The sequence below is a fragment of the Oncorhynchus kisutch genome, unplaced genomic scaffold (genome assembly GCF_002021735.2).
Source record: "Oncorhynchus kisutch isolate 150728-3 unplaced genomic scaffold, Okis_V2 scaffold4014, whole genome shotgun sequence".
Lineage (NCBI taxonomy): Eukaryota > Metazoa > Chordata > Actinopteri > Salmoniformes > Salmonidae > Oncorhynchus > Oncorhynchus kisutch.
In genome coordinates this window covers 53,010-70,000 of record NW_022265959.1, presented here as the reverse complement: position 1 = coordinate 70,000, position 16,991 = coordinate 53,010, and the positions used below count along the sequence as shown (strand labels likewise).

The window sequence follows — 16,991 nt, the reverse complement described above, 5'->3', positions numbered from 1 at the left end:
TGGGCAGGTGGGTCTGGACAGGGGTGATGTTGTGGATGTTTGTCTGGAGATAGGGCTGTGGGCAGGTGGGTCTGGACAGGGGTGATGTTGTGGATGTTTGTCTGGAGATAGGGCTGTGGGCAGGTGGGTCTGGACAGGGGTGATGTTGTGGATGTTTGTCTGGAGATAGGGCTGTGGGCAGGTGGGTCTGGACAGGGGTGATGTTGTGGATGTTTGTCTGGAGATAGGGCTGTGGGCAGGTGGGTCTGGACAGGGGTGATGTTGTGGATGTTTGTCTGGAGATAGGGCTGTGGGCAGGTGGGTCTGGACAGGGGTGATGTTGTGGATGTTTGTCTGGAGATAGGGCTGTGGGCAGGTGGGTCTGGACAGGGGTGATGTTGTGGATGTTTGTCTGGAGATAGGGCTGTGGGCAGGTGGGTCTGGACAGGGGTGATGTTGTGGATGTTTGTCTGGAGATAGGGCTGTGGGCAGGTGGGTCTGGACAGGGGTGATGTTGTGGATGTTTGTCTGGAGATAGGGCTGTGGGCAGGTGGGTCTGGACAGGGGTGATGTTGTGGATGTTTGTCTGGAGATAGGGCTGTGGGCAGGTGGGTCTGGACAGGGGTGATGTTGTGGATGTTTGTCTGTGTCTGTATGTTGTTGTTTGTATGTGGATGTTTTGTATTGTTAAAACTGGATACTATATAATCGGTCACTTTTGATTTCCAAAAGGGAAAACAGTCGGATTCTGATGAGATGATACAACATCCAATAGGAATGTAGAATCATATAGTGTCCAATATGATTCTGATGAGGTGATACAACATACAATAGGAATGTGAGAATCATTTGGGTCCAATAGGATTCTGATGAGGTGATACAACATCCAATAGGAATGTGAGAATCATTTGGGTCCAATAGGATTCTGATGAGGTGATACAACATCCAATAGGAATGTGAGAATCATTTGGGTCCAATAGGATTCTGATGAGGTGATACAACATCCAATAGGAATGTGAGAATCATTTGGGTCCAATAGGATTCTGATGAGGTGATACAACATCCAATAGGAATGTGAGAATCATTTGGGTCCAATAGGATTCTGATGAGGTGATACAACATACAATAGGAATGTGAGAATCATTTGGGTCCAATATGATTCTGATGAGGTGATACAACATCCAATAGGAATGTGAGAATCATATAGGGTCCAATAGGATTCTGATGAGGTGATACAACATACAATAGGAATGTGAGAATCATATAGTGTCCAATAGGATTCTGATGAGGTGATACAACATCCAATAGGAATGTGAGAATCATAAAGGGTCCAATAGGATTCTGATAGAGGTGATACAGGTAGAAAGGTGCGTTGGTTAACAGCCATACTGAGCTGGTTGAGGCTGTGGTGAACTCTGACCCCATACTAACCTAGGGGTAGAGAGGCGAGTTGGTTAGCAGCCATACTGAGCTGGTTGAGGCTGTGGTGAACTCTGACCCCATTCTAACTTAGGGGTAGAGAGGTGAGTTGGTTAGCAGCCATACTGAGCTGGTTGAGGCCTACTAACCTAGGGGTAGAGAGGTGAGTTGGTTAGCAGCCATACTTAGCTGGTTGAGGCTGTGGTGAACTCTGACCCCATACTAACCTAGGGGTAGAGAGGCGAGTTGGTTAGCAGCCATACTGAGCTGGTTGAGGCTGTGGTGAACTCTGACCCCATTCTAACTTGGGGGTAGAGAGGTGAGTTGGTTAGCAGCCATACTGAGCTGGTTGAGGCCTACTAACCTAGGGGTAGAGAGGTGAGTTGGTTAGCAGCCATACTGAGCTCGTTGAGGCTGTGGAGTTGGCAGAGCTGTCTGGGGAAGCTGGTCAGGTTGTTCCTGTCAGCAGTGAGACACTGGAGAGACAGACACTGGTGCAGCCGCTCTGGGAGACACACCAACACATTCCTACTGACATCCAGGGTCTCTAGGTCACATAGGGCTCCAATCTCAGTTAGGACACAGACATAGAGAGAGCGAGAGAGACAGAGAGAGAGACAGAAAGAGAGACAGAGACACAGAGAGAGAGAGAGACACACAGAGATGTTTATTATCTATGCATAGTCAATTTACCCCTACCTACATGTGCAAATGACCTCAAACTGTACCCCCGCACATTGACTCGGTACCGGTACCCCCTGTATATAGCCTCCACATTGACTCAGTACCAGTACCCCCTGTATATAGCCTCCACATTGACTCTGTACCGGTACCCCCTGTATATTGACTCTGTACCGGTACCCCCTGTATATAGCCTCCACATTGACTCTGTACCGGTAACCCCTGTATATAGCCTCCACATTGACTCTGTACCGGTACCCCCTGTATATTGACTCTGTACCGGTACCCCCTGTATATAGCCTCCACATTGACTCTGTACCGGTACCCCCTGTATATAGCCTCCACATTGACTCTGTACCGGTACCCCCTGTATATTGACTCTGTACCGGTACCCCCTGTATATAGCCTCCACATTGACTCTGTACCGGTACCCCCTGTATATGGCCTCCACATTGACTCGGTACCGGTACCCCCTGTATATAGCCTCCACATTGACTCTGTACCGGTACCCCCTGTATATAGCCTCCACATTGACTCTGTACCGGTACCCCCTGTATATTGACTCTGTACCGGTACCCCCTGTATATAGCCTCCACATTGACTCTGTACCGGTACCCCCTGTATATAGCCTCCACATTGACTCTGTACCGGTACCCCCTGTATATAGCCTCCACATTGACTCGGTACCGGTACACTCTGTGTATAGCCTCCACATTGACTCGGTACCGGTACACTCTGTGTATAGCCTCCACATTGACTCGGTACCGGTACACTCTGTGTATAGCCTCCACATTGACTCGGTACCGGTACAATCTGTGTATAGCCTCCACATTGACTCGGTACCGGTACACTCTGTGTATAGCCTCCACATTGACTCGGTACCGGTACACTCTGTGTATAGCCTCCACATTGACTCGGTACCGGTACACTCTGTGTATAGCCTCCACATTGACTCGGTACCGGTACACTCTGTGTATAGCCTCCACATTGACTCGGTACCGGTACACTCTGTGTATAGCCTCCACATTGACTCGGTACCGGTACCCCCTGTATATAGCCTCCACATTGACTCTGTACCGGTACCCCCTGTATATTGACTCTGTACCGGTACCCCCTGTATATGGCCTCCACATTGACTCGGTACCGGTACACTCTGTGTATAGCCTCCACATTGACTCTGTACCGGTACCCCCTGTATATAGCCTCCACATTGACTCGGTACCGGTACACTCTGTGTATAGCCTCCACATTGACTCTGTACCGGTATCCCCTGTATATAGCCTCCACATTGACTCTGTACCGGTACCCCCTGTATATGGCCTCCACATTGACTCGGTACCGGTACACTCTGTATATAGCCTCCACATTGACTCTGTACCGGTACCCCCTGTATATAGCCTCCACATTGACTCTGTACCGGTATCCCCTGTATATAGCCTCCACATTGACTCTGTACCGGTACCCCCTGTATATGGCCTCCACATTGACTCTGTACCGGTACCCCCTGTATATAGCCTCCAAATTGACTCTGTACCGGTATCCCCTGTATATAGCCTCCACATTGACTCTGTACCGGTACCCCCTGTATATAGCCTCCACATTGACTCGGTACCGGTACACTCTGTGTATAGCCTCCACATTGACTCTGTACCGGTACCCCCTGTATATAGCCTCCACATTGACTCTGTACCGGTACCCCCTGTATATAGCCTCCACATTGACTCGGTACCGGTACACTCTGTGTATAGCCTCCACATTGACTCTGTACCGGTACCCCCTGTATATAGCCTCCACATTGACTCTGTACCGGTACCCCCTGTATATAGCCTCCACATTGACTCTGTACCGGTACCCCCTGTATATAGCCTCCACATTGACTCGGTACCGGTACACTCTGTATATGGCCTCCACATTGACTCTGTACCGGTACCCCCTGTATATAGCCTCCACATTGACTCTGTACCGGTACCCCCTGTACATTGACTCTGTACCGGTACCCCCTGTATATGGCCTCCACATTGACTCGGTACGGGTACCCCTGTATATAGCCTCCACATTGACCTCTGTACCGGTACCCCCTGTACATTGACTCTGTACCGGTACCCCCCTGTATATAGCCTCCACATTGACTCTGTACCGGTACCCCCTGTATATAGCCTCCACATTGACTCTGTACCGGTACACTCTGTGTATAGCCTCCACATTGACTCGGTACCGGTACACTCTGTGTATAGCCTCCACATTGACTCGGTACCGGTACACTCTGTGTATAGCCTCCACATTGACTCGGTACCGGTACACTCTGTGTATAGCCTCCACATTGACTCGGTACCGGTACACTCTGTGTATAGCCTCCACATTGACTCGGTACCGGTACACTCTGTGTATAGCCTCCACATTGACTCGGTACCGGTACACTCTGTGTATAGCCTCCACATTGACTCGGTACCGGTACACTCTGTGTATAGCCTCCACATTGACTCGGTACCGGTACACTCTGTGTATAGCCTCCACATTGACTCTGTACCGGTACCCCCTGTATATGGCCTCCACATTGACTCGGTACCGGTACACTCTGTGTATAGCCTCCACATTGACTCTGTACCGGTACACTCTGTGTATAGCCTCCACATTGACTCTGTACCGGTACACTCTGTGTATAGCCTCCACATTGACTCTGTACCGGTACACTCTGTGTATAGCCTCCACATTGACTCGGTACCGGTACACTCTGTGTATAGCCTCCACATTGACTCTGTACCGGTACCCCCTGTATATAGCCTCCACATTGACTCTGTACCGGTATCCCCTGTATATAGCCTCCACATTGACTCTGTACCGGTACACTCTGTGTATAGCCTCCACATTGACTCTGTACCGGTACACTCTGTGTATAGCCTCCACATTGACTCTGTACCGGTACACTCTGTGTATAGCCTCCACATTGACTCGGTACCGGTACACTCTGTGTATAGCCTCCACATTGACTCGGTACCGGTACACTCTGTGTATAGCCTTGTTATTTTATTGTTACTCATTCTATTTTTTTTAACGTTTGTTTATTTAGTAAATATTTTCTTAACTTGTATTTTTTGAAAACTGCATTGTTGGTTAAGGGCTTGTGTGATACAACACCTGTCGTATTCAGCGCATGTGACAAATACAACTTGATTAGTATGGCTGACCCTGTAAAACACCACTTCACTGACTGTTTCAGGTGTATGTAACATATACAACTTGATTAGTATGGCTGACCCTGTAAAACACCACTTCACTGACTGTTTCAGGTGTATGTAACAAATACAACTTGATTAGTATGGCTGACCCTGTAAAACACCACTTCACTGACTGTTTCAGGTGTATGTAACAAATACAACTTGATTAGTATGGCTGACCCTGTAAAACACCACTTCACTGACTGTTTCAGGTGTATGTAACAAATACAACTTGATTAGTATGGCTGACCCTGTAAAACACCACTTCACTGACTGTTTCAGGTGTATGTAACAAAACATTTTTTTTGTCACATACTAGTAGCTAAGAGGAATAACTGTTAGTCGTACCTGGAGGCAGGTATTTCAGCTGGTTGTTGGCCAGTCTTACCTGGAGGCAGGTATTTCTGCTGGTTGTTGGTCAGTCTTACCTGGAGGCAGGTATTTCAGCTGGTTGTTGGTCAGTCTTACCTGGAGGCAGGTATTTCAGCTGGTTGTTGGTCAGTCTTACCTAGAGGCAGGTATTTCAGCTGGTTGTGGTCAGTCTTACCTGGAGGCAGGTATTTCAGCTGGTTGTTGGCCAGTCTTACCTGGAGGCAGGTATTTCAGCTGGTTGTTGGTCAGTCTTACCTAGAGGCAGGTATTTCAGCTGGTTGTTGGCCAGTCTTACCTGGAGGCAGGTATTTCAGCTGGTTAATGGTCAGTCTTACCTAGAGGCAGGTATTTCAGCTGGTTGTTGGTCAGTCTTACCTGGAGGCAGGTATTTCAGCAGGTTGTTGGTCGGTCTTACCTGGAGGCAGGTATTTCAGCAGGTTGTTGGTCAGTCTTACCTAGAGGCAGGTATTTCAGCTGGTTGTTGGCCAGTCTTACCTGGAGGCAGGTATTTCAGCTGGTTATTGGTCAGTCTTACCTAGAGGCAGGTATTTCAGCTGGTTGTTGGTCAGTCTTACCTGGAGGCAGGTATTTCAGCAGGTTGTTGGTCAGTCTTACCTAGAGGCAGGTATTTCAGCTGGTTGTTGGTCAGTCTTACCTGGAGGCAGGTATTTCAGCTGGTTGTTGGTCAGTCTTACCTAGAGGCAGGTATTTCAGCTGGTTGTTGGCCAGTCTTACCTGGAGGCAGGCATTTCAGCTGGTTATTGGTCAGTCTTACCTAGAGGCAGGTATTTCAGCTGGTTGTTGGTCAGTCTTACCTGGAGGCAGGTATTTCAGCAGGTTGTTGGTCAGTCTTACCTAGAGGCAGGTATTTCAGCTGGTTGTTGGTCAGTCTTACCTGGAGGCAGGTATTTCAGCAGGTTGTTGGCCAGTCGTACTTGGAGGCAGGTATTTCAGCAGGTTGTTGGTCAGTCTTACCTGGAGGCAGGTATTTCAACTGGTTGTTGGTCAGTCTTACCTGGAGGCAGGTATTTCAGCTGGTTATTTGTCAGTCTTACCTGGAGGCAGGTATTTCAGCTGGTTATTGGTCAGTCTTACCTGGAGGCAGGTATTTCAGCTGGTTGTTGGTCAGTCTTACCTGGAGGCAGGTATTTCAGCTGGTTGTTGGTCAGTCTTACCTGGAGGCAGGTATTTCAGCTGGTTGTTGGCCAGTCTTACCTGGAGGCAGATATTTCAGCTGGTTGTGAGCCAGTCTTACCTGGAGGCAGGTATTTCAGCTGGTTGTGAGCCAGTCTTACCTGGAGGCAGGTATTTCAGCTGGTTGTTGGTCAGTCTTACCTGGAGGCAGGTATTTCAGCTGGTTGTTGGCCAGTCTTACCTGGAGGCAGGTATTTCAGCTGGTTGTTGGCCAGTCTTACCTGGAGGCAGGTATTTCAGCTGGTTGTTGGCCAGTCTTACCTGGAGGCAGGTATTTCAGCTGGTTGTTGGCCAGTCTTACCTGGAGGCTGGTATTTCAGCTGGTTGTTGGTCAGTCTTACCTGGAGGCAGGTATTTCAGCTGGTTGTTGGCCAGTCTTACCTAGAGGCAGGTATTTCAGCTGGTTGTTGGCCAGTCTTACCTGGAGGCAGGTATTTCAGCTGGTTGTTGGTCAGTCTTACCTAGAGGCAGGTATTTCAGCTGGTTGTTGGTCAGTCTTACCTGGAGGCAGGTATATCAGCTGGTTGTTGGTCAGTCTTACCTGGAGGCAGGTATTTCAGCTGGTTGTGAGCCAGTCTTACCTGGAGGCAGGTATTTCAGCTGGTTGTTGGCCAGTCTTACCTGGAGGCAGGTATTTCAGCTGGTTATTGGTCAGTCTTACCTAGAGGCAGGTATTTCAGCTGGTTGTTGGTCAGTCTTACCTGGAGGCAGGTATTTCAGCAGGTTGTTGGCCAGTCTTACCTGGAGGCAGGTATTTCAACTGGTTGTTGGTCAGTCTTACCTGGAGGCAGGTATTTCAACTGGTTGTTGGTCAGTCTTACCTGGAGGCAGGTATTTCAGCTGGTTATTTGTCAGTCTTACCTGGAGGCAGGTATTTCAGCTGGTTATTGGTCAGTCTTACCTGGAGGCAGGTATTTCAGCTGGTTGTTGGTCAGTCTTACCTGGAGGCAGGTATTTCAGCTGGTTGTTGGTCAGTCTTACCTGGAGGCAGGTATTTCAGCTGGTTGTTGGCCAGTCTTACCTGGAGGCAGGTATTTCAGCTGGTTGTTGGCCAGTCTTACCTGGAGGCAGGTATTTCAGCTGGTTGTGAGCCAGTCTTACCTGGAGGCAGGTATTTCAGCTGGTTGTGAGCCAGTCTTACCTGGAGGCAGGTATTTCAGCTGGTTGTTGGTCAGTCTTACCTGGAGGCAGGTATTTCAGCTGGTTGTTGGTCAGTCTTACCTGGAGGCAGGTATTTCAGCTGGTTGTTGGCCAGTCTTACCTGGAGGCAGGTATTTCAGCTGGTTGTTGGCCAGTCTTACCTGGAGGCAGGTATTTCAGCTGGTTGTTGGCCAGTCTTACCTGGAGGCTGGTATTTCAGCTGGTTGTTGGTCAGTCTTACCTGGAGGCAGGTATTTCAGCTGGTTGTTGGCCAGTCTTACCTAGAGGCAGCTATTTCAGCTGGTTGTTGGCCAGTCTTACCTGGAGGCAGGTATTTCAGCTGGTTGTTGGTCAGTCTTACCTAGAGGCAGGTATTTCAGCTGGTTGTTGGTCAGTCTTACCTAGAGGCAGGTATTTCAGCTGGTTGTTGGCCAGTCTTACCTGGAGGCAGGTATTTCAGCTGGTTATTGGTCAGTCTTACCTAGAGGCAGGTATTTCAGCTGGTTGTTGGTCAGTCTTACCTGGAGGCAGGTATTTCAGCAGGTTGTTGGTCAGTCTTACCTAGAGGCAGGTATTTCAGCTGGTTGTTGGCCAGTCTTACCTGGAGGCAGGTATTTCAGCTGGTTTTTGGTCAGTCTTACCTAGAGGCAGGTATTTCAGCTGGTTGTTGGTCAGTCTTACCTGGAGGCAGGTATTTCAGCAGGTTGTTGGCCAGTCGTACTTGGAGGCAGGTATTTCAGCAGGTTGTTGGCCAGTCTTACCTGGAGGCAGGTATTTCAGCTGGTTATTGGTCAGTCTTACCTGGAGGCAGGTATTTCAGCTGGTTGTGGTCTGTCTTACCTGGAGGCAGGTATTTCAGCTGGTTGTTGGTCAGTCTTACCTGGAGGCAGGTATTTCAGCTGGTTGTTGGTCAGTCTTACCTGGAGGCAGGTATATCAGCTGGTTGTTGGTCAGTCTTACCTGGAGGCAGGTATTTCAGCTGGTTGTGAGCCAGTCTTACCTGGAGGCAGGTATTTCAGCTGGTTGTTGGCCAGTCTTACCTGGAGGCAGGTATTTCAGCTGGTTATTGGTCAGTCTTACCTAGAGGCAGGTATTTCAGCTGGTTGTGGTCTGTCTTACCTGGAGGCAGGTATTTCAGCTGGTTGTTGGTCAGTCTTACCTGGAGGCAGGTATTTCAGCTGGTTGTTGGTCAGTTTTACCTGGAGGCAGGTATTTCAGCTGGTTGTTGGCCAGTCTTACCTGGAGGCAGGTATTTCAGCTGGTTGTGGTCAGTCTTACCTGGAGGCAGGTATTTCAACTGGTTGTTGGTCAGTCTTACCTGGAGGCAGGTATTTCAACTGGTTGTTGGTCAGTCTTACCTGGAGGCAGGTATTTCAGCTGGTTGTTGGTCAGTCTTACCTGGAGGCAGGCATTTCAGCTGGTTGTTGGCCAGTCTCAGGTGTCGTAAGGACCTCAGCCTGCCGATCTCTGGACAGATGACTTGCAGAGCGTTGTCACTCAGGTCTAAACACTGCAGCCTGGACAGGTTACCTATAGCTGAGGACAGGACAGGTTACCCATAGCTGAGGACAGGACAGGTTACCTATAGCTGAGGACAGGTTACCTATAGCTGAGGACAGGTTAACTATAGCTGAGGACAGGACAGGTTACCTATAGCTGAAGTCAGGACACCTATAGCTGAGGACAGGACAGGTTACCTATAGCTGAGGACAAGACAGGTTACCTATAGCTGAGGACAGGTTACCTATAGCTGAGGACAGGTTACCTATAGCTGAGGACAGGTTACCTATAGCTGAGGACAGGTTAACTATAGCTGAGGACAGGACAGGTTACCTATAGCTGAAGTCAGGACACCTATAGCTTAGGACAGGACAGGTTACCTATAGCTGAGGACAGGTTACCTATAGCTGAGGACAGGTTATCTATAGCTTAGGACAGGACAGGTTCCCTATAGCTGAGGACAGGACAGGTTACCAATAGCTGAGGACAAGACAGGTTACCTATTGCTGAGGACAGGTTACCTATTGCTGAGGACAGGTTACCTATAGCTGAGGACAGGTTACCTATAGCTGAGGACAGGTTACCTATAGCTGAGGACAGGTTACCTATAGCTGAGGACAGGTTACCTATAGCTGAGGACAAGACAGGTTACCTATAGCTGAGGACAAGACAGGTTACCTATAGCTGAGGACAAGACATGTTACCTAATAGCTGAGGACAGGTTACCTATAGCTGAGGACAGGTTACCTATAGCTGAGGACAGGTTACCTATAGCTGAGGACAGGTTACCTATAGCTGAGGATAGCTGAGGACAGGTTACCTATAGCTGAGGACAGGTTACCTATAGCTGAGGACAGGTATCTTAAAAGGTGATGTTTACACTACCATACTATATAAGATAGAACCTCCTCAATGGTAACCGGTTATCAGTAACTCAGTAAACATTATACAGTCAGATATTTGGCTTCAATACAACTGTTTACTGTGTAAACCTTCAAATGACAACACTGGTTGGAATACCTGTATGTGTATTTATTATGGATCCCCATTAGTTCCTGTTGCCAAGGCAGCAGCTACTCTCCCTGGGGTTTATTATGGATCCCCATTAGTTCCTGCCAAGGCAGCAGCTACTCTCCCTGGGGTTTATTATGGATCCCCATTAGTTCCTGCCAAGGCAGCAGCTACTCTCCCTGGGGTTTATTATGGATCCCCATTAGTTCCTGTTGCCAAGGCAGCAGCTACTCTCCCTGGGGTTTATTATGGATCCCCATTAGTTCCTGCCAAGGCAGCAGCTACTCTTCCTGGGGTTTATTATGGATCCCCATTAGTTCCTGTTGCCAAGGCAGCAGCTACTCTTCCTGGGGTTTATTATGGATCCCCATTAGTTCCTGTCAAGGCAGCAGATACTCTTCCTGGGGTTTATTATGGTTCCCCATTAGTTCCTGCCAAGGCAGCAGCTACTCTTCCTGGGGTTTATTATGGATCCCCATTAGTTCATGCCAAGGCAGCAGCTACTCTTCCTGGGGTTTATTATGGACCCCCATTAGTTCCTGCCAAGGCAGCAGCTACTCTTCCTGGGGTTTGTTATGGATCCCCATTAGTTCCTGTTGCCAAGGCAGCAGCTACTCTTCCTGGGGTTTATTATGGATCCCCATTAGTTCCTGTTGCCAAGGCAGCAGCTACTCTTCCTGGGGTTTATTATGGATCCCCATTAGTTCCTGTTGCCAAGGCAGCAGCTACTCTTCCTGGGGTTTATTATGGATCCCCATTAGTTCCTGCTGCCAAGGCAGCAACTACTCTTCCTGGGGTTTATTATGGATTCCCATTAGTTCCTGCCAAGGCAGCAGCTACTCTTCCTGGGGTTTATTATGGATCCCCATTAGTTCCTGTTGCCAAGGCAGCAGCTACTCTTCCTGGGGTTTATTATGGATCCCCATTAGTTCCTGCCAAGGCAGCAGCTACATTTCACAACACATTAAGTGTGTTCCCTTGGACCACTCCTCTACTACCACATATCTAAAATACAAAATGTGTGTACGTGTGTGTAGTGTTTTGGTGTGTTTGTATGCACATGTCTGTGCCTGTGTTTGTGTTGCTTCACAGTCCCTGCTGTTCAATAAGGTGCATTGTTTTATATGATTCTACTGCTGCATCAGTTACTTGATGTGGAATAGAGGTCCATGTAGTCATGGCTCTATGTAGTACTGTGGAATAGAGTTCCATGTAGTCATGGCTCTATGTAGTACTGTGGAATAGAGGTCCATGTAGTCATGGCTCTATGTAGTACTGTGGAATAGAGTTCCATGTAGTCATGGCTCTATGTAGTACTGTGGAATAGAGTTCCATGTAGTCATGGCTCTATGTAGTACTGTGGAATAGAGGTCCATGTAGTCATGGCTCTATGTAGTACTGTGGAATAGAGGTCCATGTAGTCATGGCTCTATGTAGTACTGTGGAATAGAGGTCCATGTAGTCATGGCTCTATGTAGTACTGTGGAATAGAGGTCCATGTAGTCATGGCTCTATGTCTGTGCCTGTGTTTGTGTTGCTTCACAGTCCCTGCTGTTCAATAAGGTGCATTGTTTTATATGATTCTACTGCTGCATCAGTTACTTGATGTGGAATAGAGGTCCATGTAGTCATGGCTCTATGTAGTACTGTGGAATAGAGTTCCATGTAGTCATGGCTCTATGTAGTACTGTGGAATAGAGGTCCATGTAGTCATGGCTCTATGTAGTACTGTGGAATAGAGTTCCATGTAGTCATGGCTCTATGTAGTACTGTGGAATAGAGTTCCATGTAGTCATGGCTCTATGTAGTACTGTGGAATAGAGGTCCATGTAGTCATGGCTCTATGTAGTACTGTGGAATAGAGGTCCATTTAGTCATGGCTCTATGTAGTACTGTGGAATAGAGGTCCATGTAGTCATGGCTCTATGTAGTACTGTGGAATAGAGGTCCATGTAGTCATGGCTCTATGTAGTACTGTGGAATAGAGGTCCATGTAGTCATGGCTCTATGTAGTACTGTGGAATAGAGGTCCATGTAGTCATGGCTCTATGTAGTACTGTGGAATAGAGGTCCATGTAGTCATGGCTCTATGTAGTACTGTGGAATAGAGTTCCATGTAGTCATGGCTCTATGTAGTACTGTGGAATAGAGGTCCATGTAGTCATGGCTCTATGTGGTACTGTGGAATAGAGTTCCATGTAGTCATGGCTCTATGTAGTACTGTGGAATAGAGTTCCATGTAGTCATGGCTCTATGTAGTACTGTGGAATAGAGTTCCATGTAGTCATGGCTCTATGTAGTACTGTGGAATAGAGTTCCATGTAGTCATGGCTCTATGTAGTACTGTGGAATAGAGTTCCATGTAGTCATGGCTCTATGTAGTACTGTGGAATAGAGTTCCATGTACTCATGGCTCTATGTAGTACTGACATGGTGTTGAATTTAAGTAACTCAGTATAATAGTATCAGCCTCTACTAAATGACTGAAGATCATTGAGAAATCACCTTCAGGAACACAGGTTATATTGTTGGAATGCAGATACCTTGAAGAGACAAAGAGCAATGACACTTTAAAAGATTGACAAGTGTCAACAAGTAAAAAGTACCAAACATGTGAAAGACCACAATGGTTGATTACTGTCCCAGAATATAATGCATCTGTAACTGTAGTGCCATCTAGTGGACGCATGCAAACTGCTGGTCCAACAGTTCCTATGCATTCCTGCCCGATGTCTTTCCTACAGTAAGAAAATTGGCTTTTATACACTTACAGCTCTATTAAGTTGGGGAGCTTCTATACTTACAGATCTATTAAATTGGGGAGCTTCTATACTTACAGCTCTATTAAGTTGGGGAGCTTCTATACTTACAGCTCTATTAAGTTGGGGAGCTTCTATACTTACAGCTCTATTAAGTTGGGGAGCTTCTATACTTACAGCTCTATTAAGTTGGGGAGCTTCTATACTTACAGCTCTATTAAGTTGGGGAGCTTCTATACTTACAGCTCTATTAAGTTGGGGAGCTTCTATACTTACAGCTCTATTAAGTTGGGGAGCTTCTATACTTACAGCTCTATTAAGTTGGGGAGCTTCTATACTTACAGCTCTATTAAATAGGGGAGCTTCTATACTTACAGCTCTATTAAGTTGGGGAGCTTCTATACTTACAGCTCTATTAAGTTTGGGAGCTTCTATACTTACAGCTCTATTAAGTTGGGGAGCTTCTATACTTACAGCTCTATTAAGTTGGGGAGCTTCTATACTTACAGCTCTATTAAGTTGGGGAGCTTCTATACTTACAGCTCTATTAAATTGGGGAGCTTCTATACTTACAGATCTATTAAGTTGGGGAGCTTCTATACTTACAGCTCTATTAAGTTGGGGAGCTTCTGTGCTAGATTATCCGGCTGCAGAAAGGAGAGAAAGCATCTTTTTAGAACACAGACCACAATGCAAATGATAGAAAACTGACATCACTAAGAGCCAGGCTACAGAATGAGAGTTACCACAGATAAATACTGGATCTAAACTATGCCGGACAGACACCTAGCTCTGGTCCAAGGTGTTACGTAACAGCCTGGACCAGAGACCCCACCAGTCCGTACCAGCGTGGTGAGAGAGTTCTGGACCAGAGACACCACCAGTCCGTACCAGCGTGGTGAGAGAGTTCTGGACCAGAGACACCACCAGTCCGTACCAGCGTGGTGAGAGAGTTCTGGACCAGAGACCCCACCAGGCCGTACCAGCGTGGTGAGAGAGTTCTGGACCAGAGACCCCACCAGGCCGTACCAGCTTGGTGAGAGAGTTCTGGACCAGAGACCCCGCCAGGCCGTACCAGTGTGGTGAGAGAGTTCTGGACCAGAGACCCCACCAGGCCGTACCAGCGTGGTGAGAGAGTTCTGGACCAGAGACCCCACCAGTCCGTACCAGCGTGGTAAGAGAGTTCTGGACCAGAGACCCCACCAGGCCGTACCAGCGTGGTGAGAGAGTTCTGGACCAGAGACCCCACCAGTCCGTACCAGCGTGGTGAGAGAGTTCCTCTTCATATAAAGCCTCTGTAGAAACTGTAGTCCTTCATCTTTCAGCAGCTCGACCGGAAAGTTGTTCAGGTTCCTGTAGTTGAGGAACAGGTTGAATAAAGGCTAGAACATATAACTTACATTTAACACATAGTAACATGCCTTAATAAAACACACCTGTAGTTGAGGAACAGGTTCTTGTGACGCTCCTGCTTGGCCATGCAGATCGCCTCCTGCAGCTCAGACGCCATGGCAACAAGGAAGCACTGTCACTTCCTGCACCTTTCCGGGTCTTCTTTCTGAACCACGGCTGTCACTTCCTGTACCTTCCCTGGTCTTCTATCTGAATCACCGCTACACCTTAAAGAGGAAAATAAATAGGAAAACAACACAGAGATGTTCCCATAATCAAACTGGGACCACGATGCATTGGCAAAGTATAACGCCTACGTGTGCAATAGTTAGATACAATAAAACACAATGTTTTATTCATAAATCAGACATACAGCTTGGTTGAATGTCCAAAACATACCTTAGGAAAGATGCTAGCTAGCTAGTAACGTTAGCTAGTTCTACCAGCAGTATCTTCGGTCCTACTGTACTGCAACTTGCGAGCTAACGTTAGCATAACAATAACGTTGTTATATGCCATGCAGAGCAAGCTAACGTTAGCTGCGAGCACTTGGGTCTTCCTTGGCAATGTGTGCAAAACAAACAGTTAACTTATGTAACTAGCTAGCCAGCCATGTATGGACAATTAAAACCAACATTATCAAACGTTTCAAAACAGTAGCTGGCTTCTTTGAAAGCACATCTCCAAGTGAACTGCTTATTCATGTCAAACTGTTAGCTTAGCTACTTCCTTTACCTTCTTGCAGAAGCAATGTTTGTAAAGCCTCATCACGTCCCTGTGGGCACGTCTTGATATTTTATCAACAGACGTAAAAGTCAACGGCGACGTCATTGACTGGAGCCCGGATGTGAGTTGTTTGCCGGTTGTTGTAGTTTTTGAGGCATCGTAACGATTCTAGCTTTAGCGACACGGGGGCGCTCTTCCCCCAGAACCAAATGCAACATACATCAGTATCTTTGAGACAATGTCTGGATCGTCTCAGAACATGTATACAGTGGCATACTGAATTAAGCATATCAGGTACAGCAAGAGTTCCCAAACTTTTTCACTCAGGCTCCCCTTCCAGCATCGGGGAACATCCTTTTGCTTATAATATACACTACCGGTCAAAAGTTTTAAAACACCTCTTCATTCAAGGGTTTTTCTTATTTGTACTTTATTTAAACAATTTTTTTTTAAACTATTTTCTAAATTGTAGAATAATAGTGAATACATCAAAACTATGAAATAACACAAGGAATCATGTAGTAAAAAAAAGTTTGACACAAGTCAAAAAGTATTTTATATTTTAGTTTCTTCAAATAGCAAACCTTTGCCTGGATGACAGCTTTGCCCACTCTTGGCATTCTCTCAACCAGCTTCATAAGGTAGTCACCTGGAATGCATTTAAATTAACAGCTGTGCCTTTCAGTTATTTTTGTAATTGTTTTCCTTAATGTGTTTGAGCCAATCAGTTGTGTGTTTGAGCCAATCAGTTGTGTTGTGACAAGGTAGGGTTGGTATACAGAAGATAGCCCTATTTGGTAAAAGACCAAGTCCATATTATGGCAATAACACCTCAAATAAGCAAAGAGAAACGACAGTCCATCATTACATTAAGACATGAAGGTCAGTCAATACAGAACATTTCAAGAACTTTGAAAGTTTCTTCAAGTGCAGTCACAAAAACCATTATTCAATATGATGAAACGGGCTCTCATGAGGACCGCCACAGGAATGGACAGAGTTACCTCTGCTGCAGAGGATACGTTCATTAGAGTTACCTCTGCTGCAGAGGATACGTTCATTAGAGTTACCTCTGCTGCAGAGGATACGTTCATTAGAGTTACCTCTGCTGCAGAGGATACGTTCATTAGAGTTACCTCTGCTGCAGAGGATACGTTCATTAGAGTTACCTCTGCTGCAGAGGATACGTTCATTAGAGTTACCTCTGCTGCAGAGGATACGTTCATTAGAGTTACCTCTGCTGCAGAGGATACGTTCATTAGAGTTACCTCTGCTGCAGAGGATACGTTCATTAGAGTTACCTCTGCTGCAGAGGATACGTTCATTAGAGTTACCTCTGCTGCAGAGGATACGTTCATTAGAGTTACCTCTGCTGCAGAGGATACGTTCATTAGAGTTACCTCTGCTGCAGAGGATACGTTCATTAGAGTTACCTCTGCTGCAGAGGATACGTTCATTAGAGTTACCTCTGCTGCAGAGGATACGTTCATTAGAGTTACCTCTGCTGCAGAGGATACGTTCATTAGAGTTACCTCTGCTGCAGAGGATACGTTCATTAGAGTTACCTCTGCTGCAGAGGATACGTTCATTAGAGTTACCTCTG

At 46.9% G+C, this 16,991-nt stretch overlaps 1 protein-coding gene across 1 annotated transcript in view; it reads right to left on the bottom strand.

The window, feature by feature from the left end:
* The window catches only part of LOC109887106 (leucine-rich repeat-containing protein 28), a 28,430-nt gene extending 12,984 nt beyond the window's left edge, over window positions 1-15,446 (bottom strand). Inside the window, exons 1-8 of the mRNA XM_031821761.1 lie at window positions 15,062-15,446; window positions 14,707-14,889; window positions 14,530-14,623; window positions 13,877-13,917; window positions 13,017-13,054; window positions 9,399-9,536; window positions 4,141-4,142; window positions 1,763-1,967 (exon numbers count right to left, since the gene is read on the bottom strand). Of these exons, the coding sequence (XP_031677621.1) occupies window positions 1,763-1,967; window positions 4,141-4,142; window positions 9,399-9,536; window positions 13,017-13,054; window positions 13,877-13,917; window positions 14,530-14,623; window positions 14,707-14,780 (592 nt within the window). The 5' untranslated portion in view covers window positions 14,781-14,889; window positions 15,062-15,446. The remainder of the gene's footprint in view (window positions 1-1,762; window positions 1,968-4,140; window positions 4,143-9,398; window positions 9,537-13,016; window positions 13,055-13,876; window positions 13,918-14,529; window positions 14,624-14,706; window positions 14,890-15,061) is intronic.
* Between the last annotated feature and the right edge of the window lie 1,545 nt (window positions 15,447-16,991).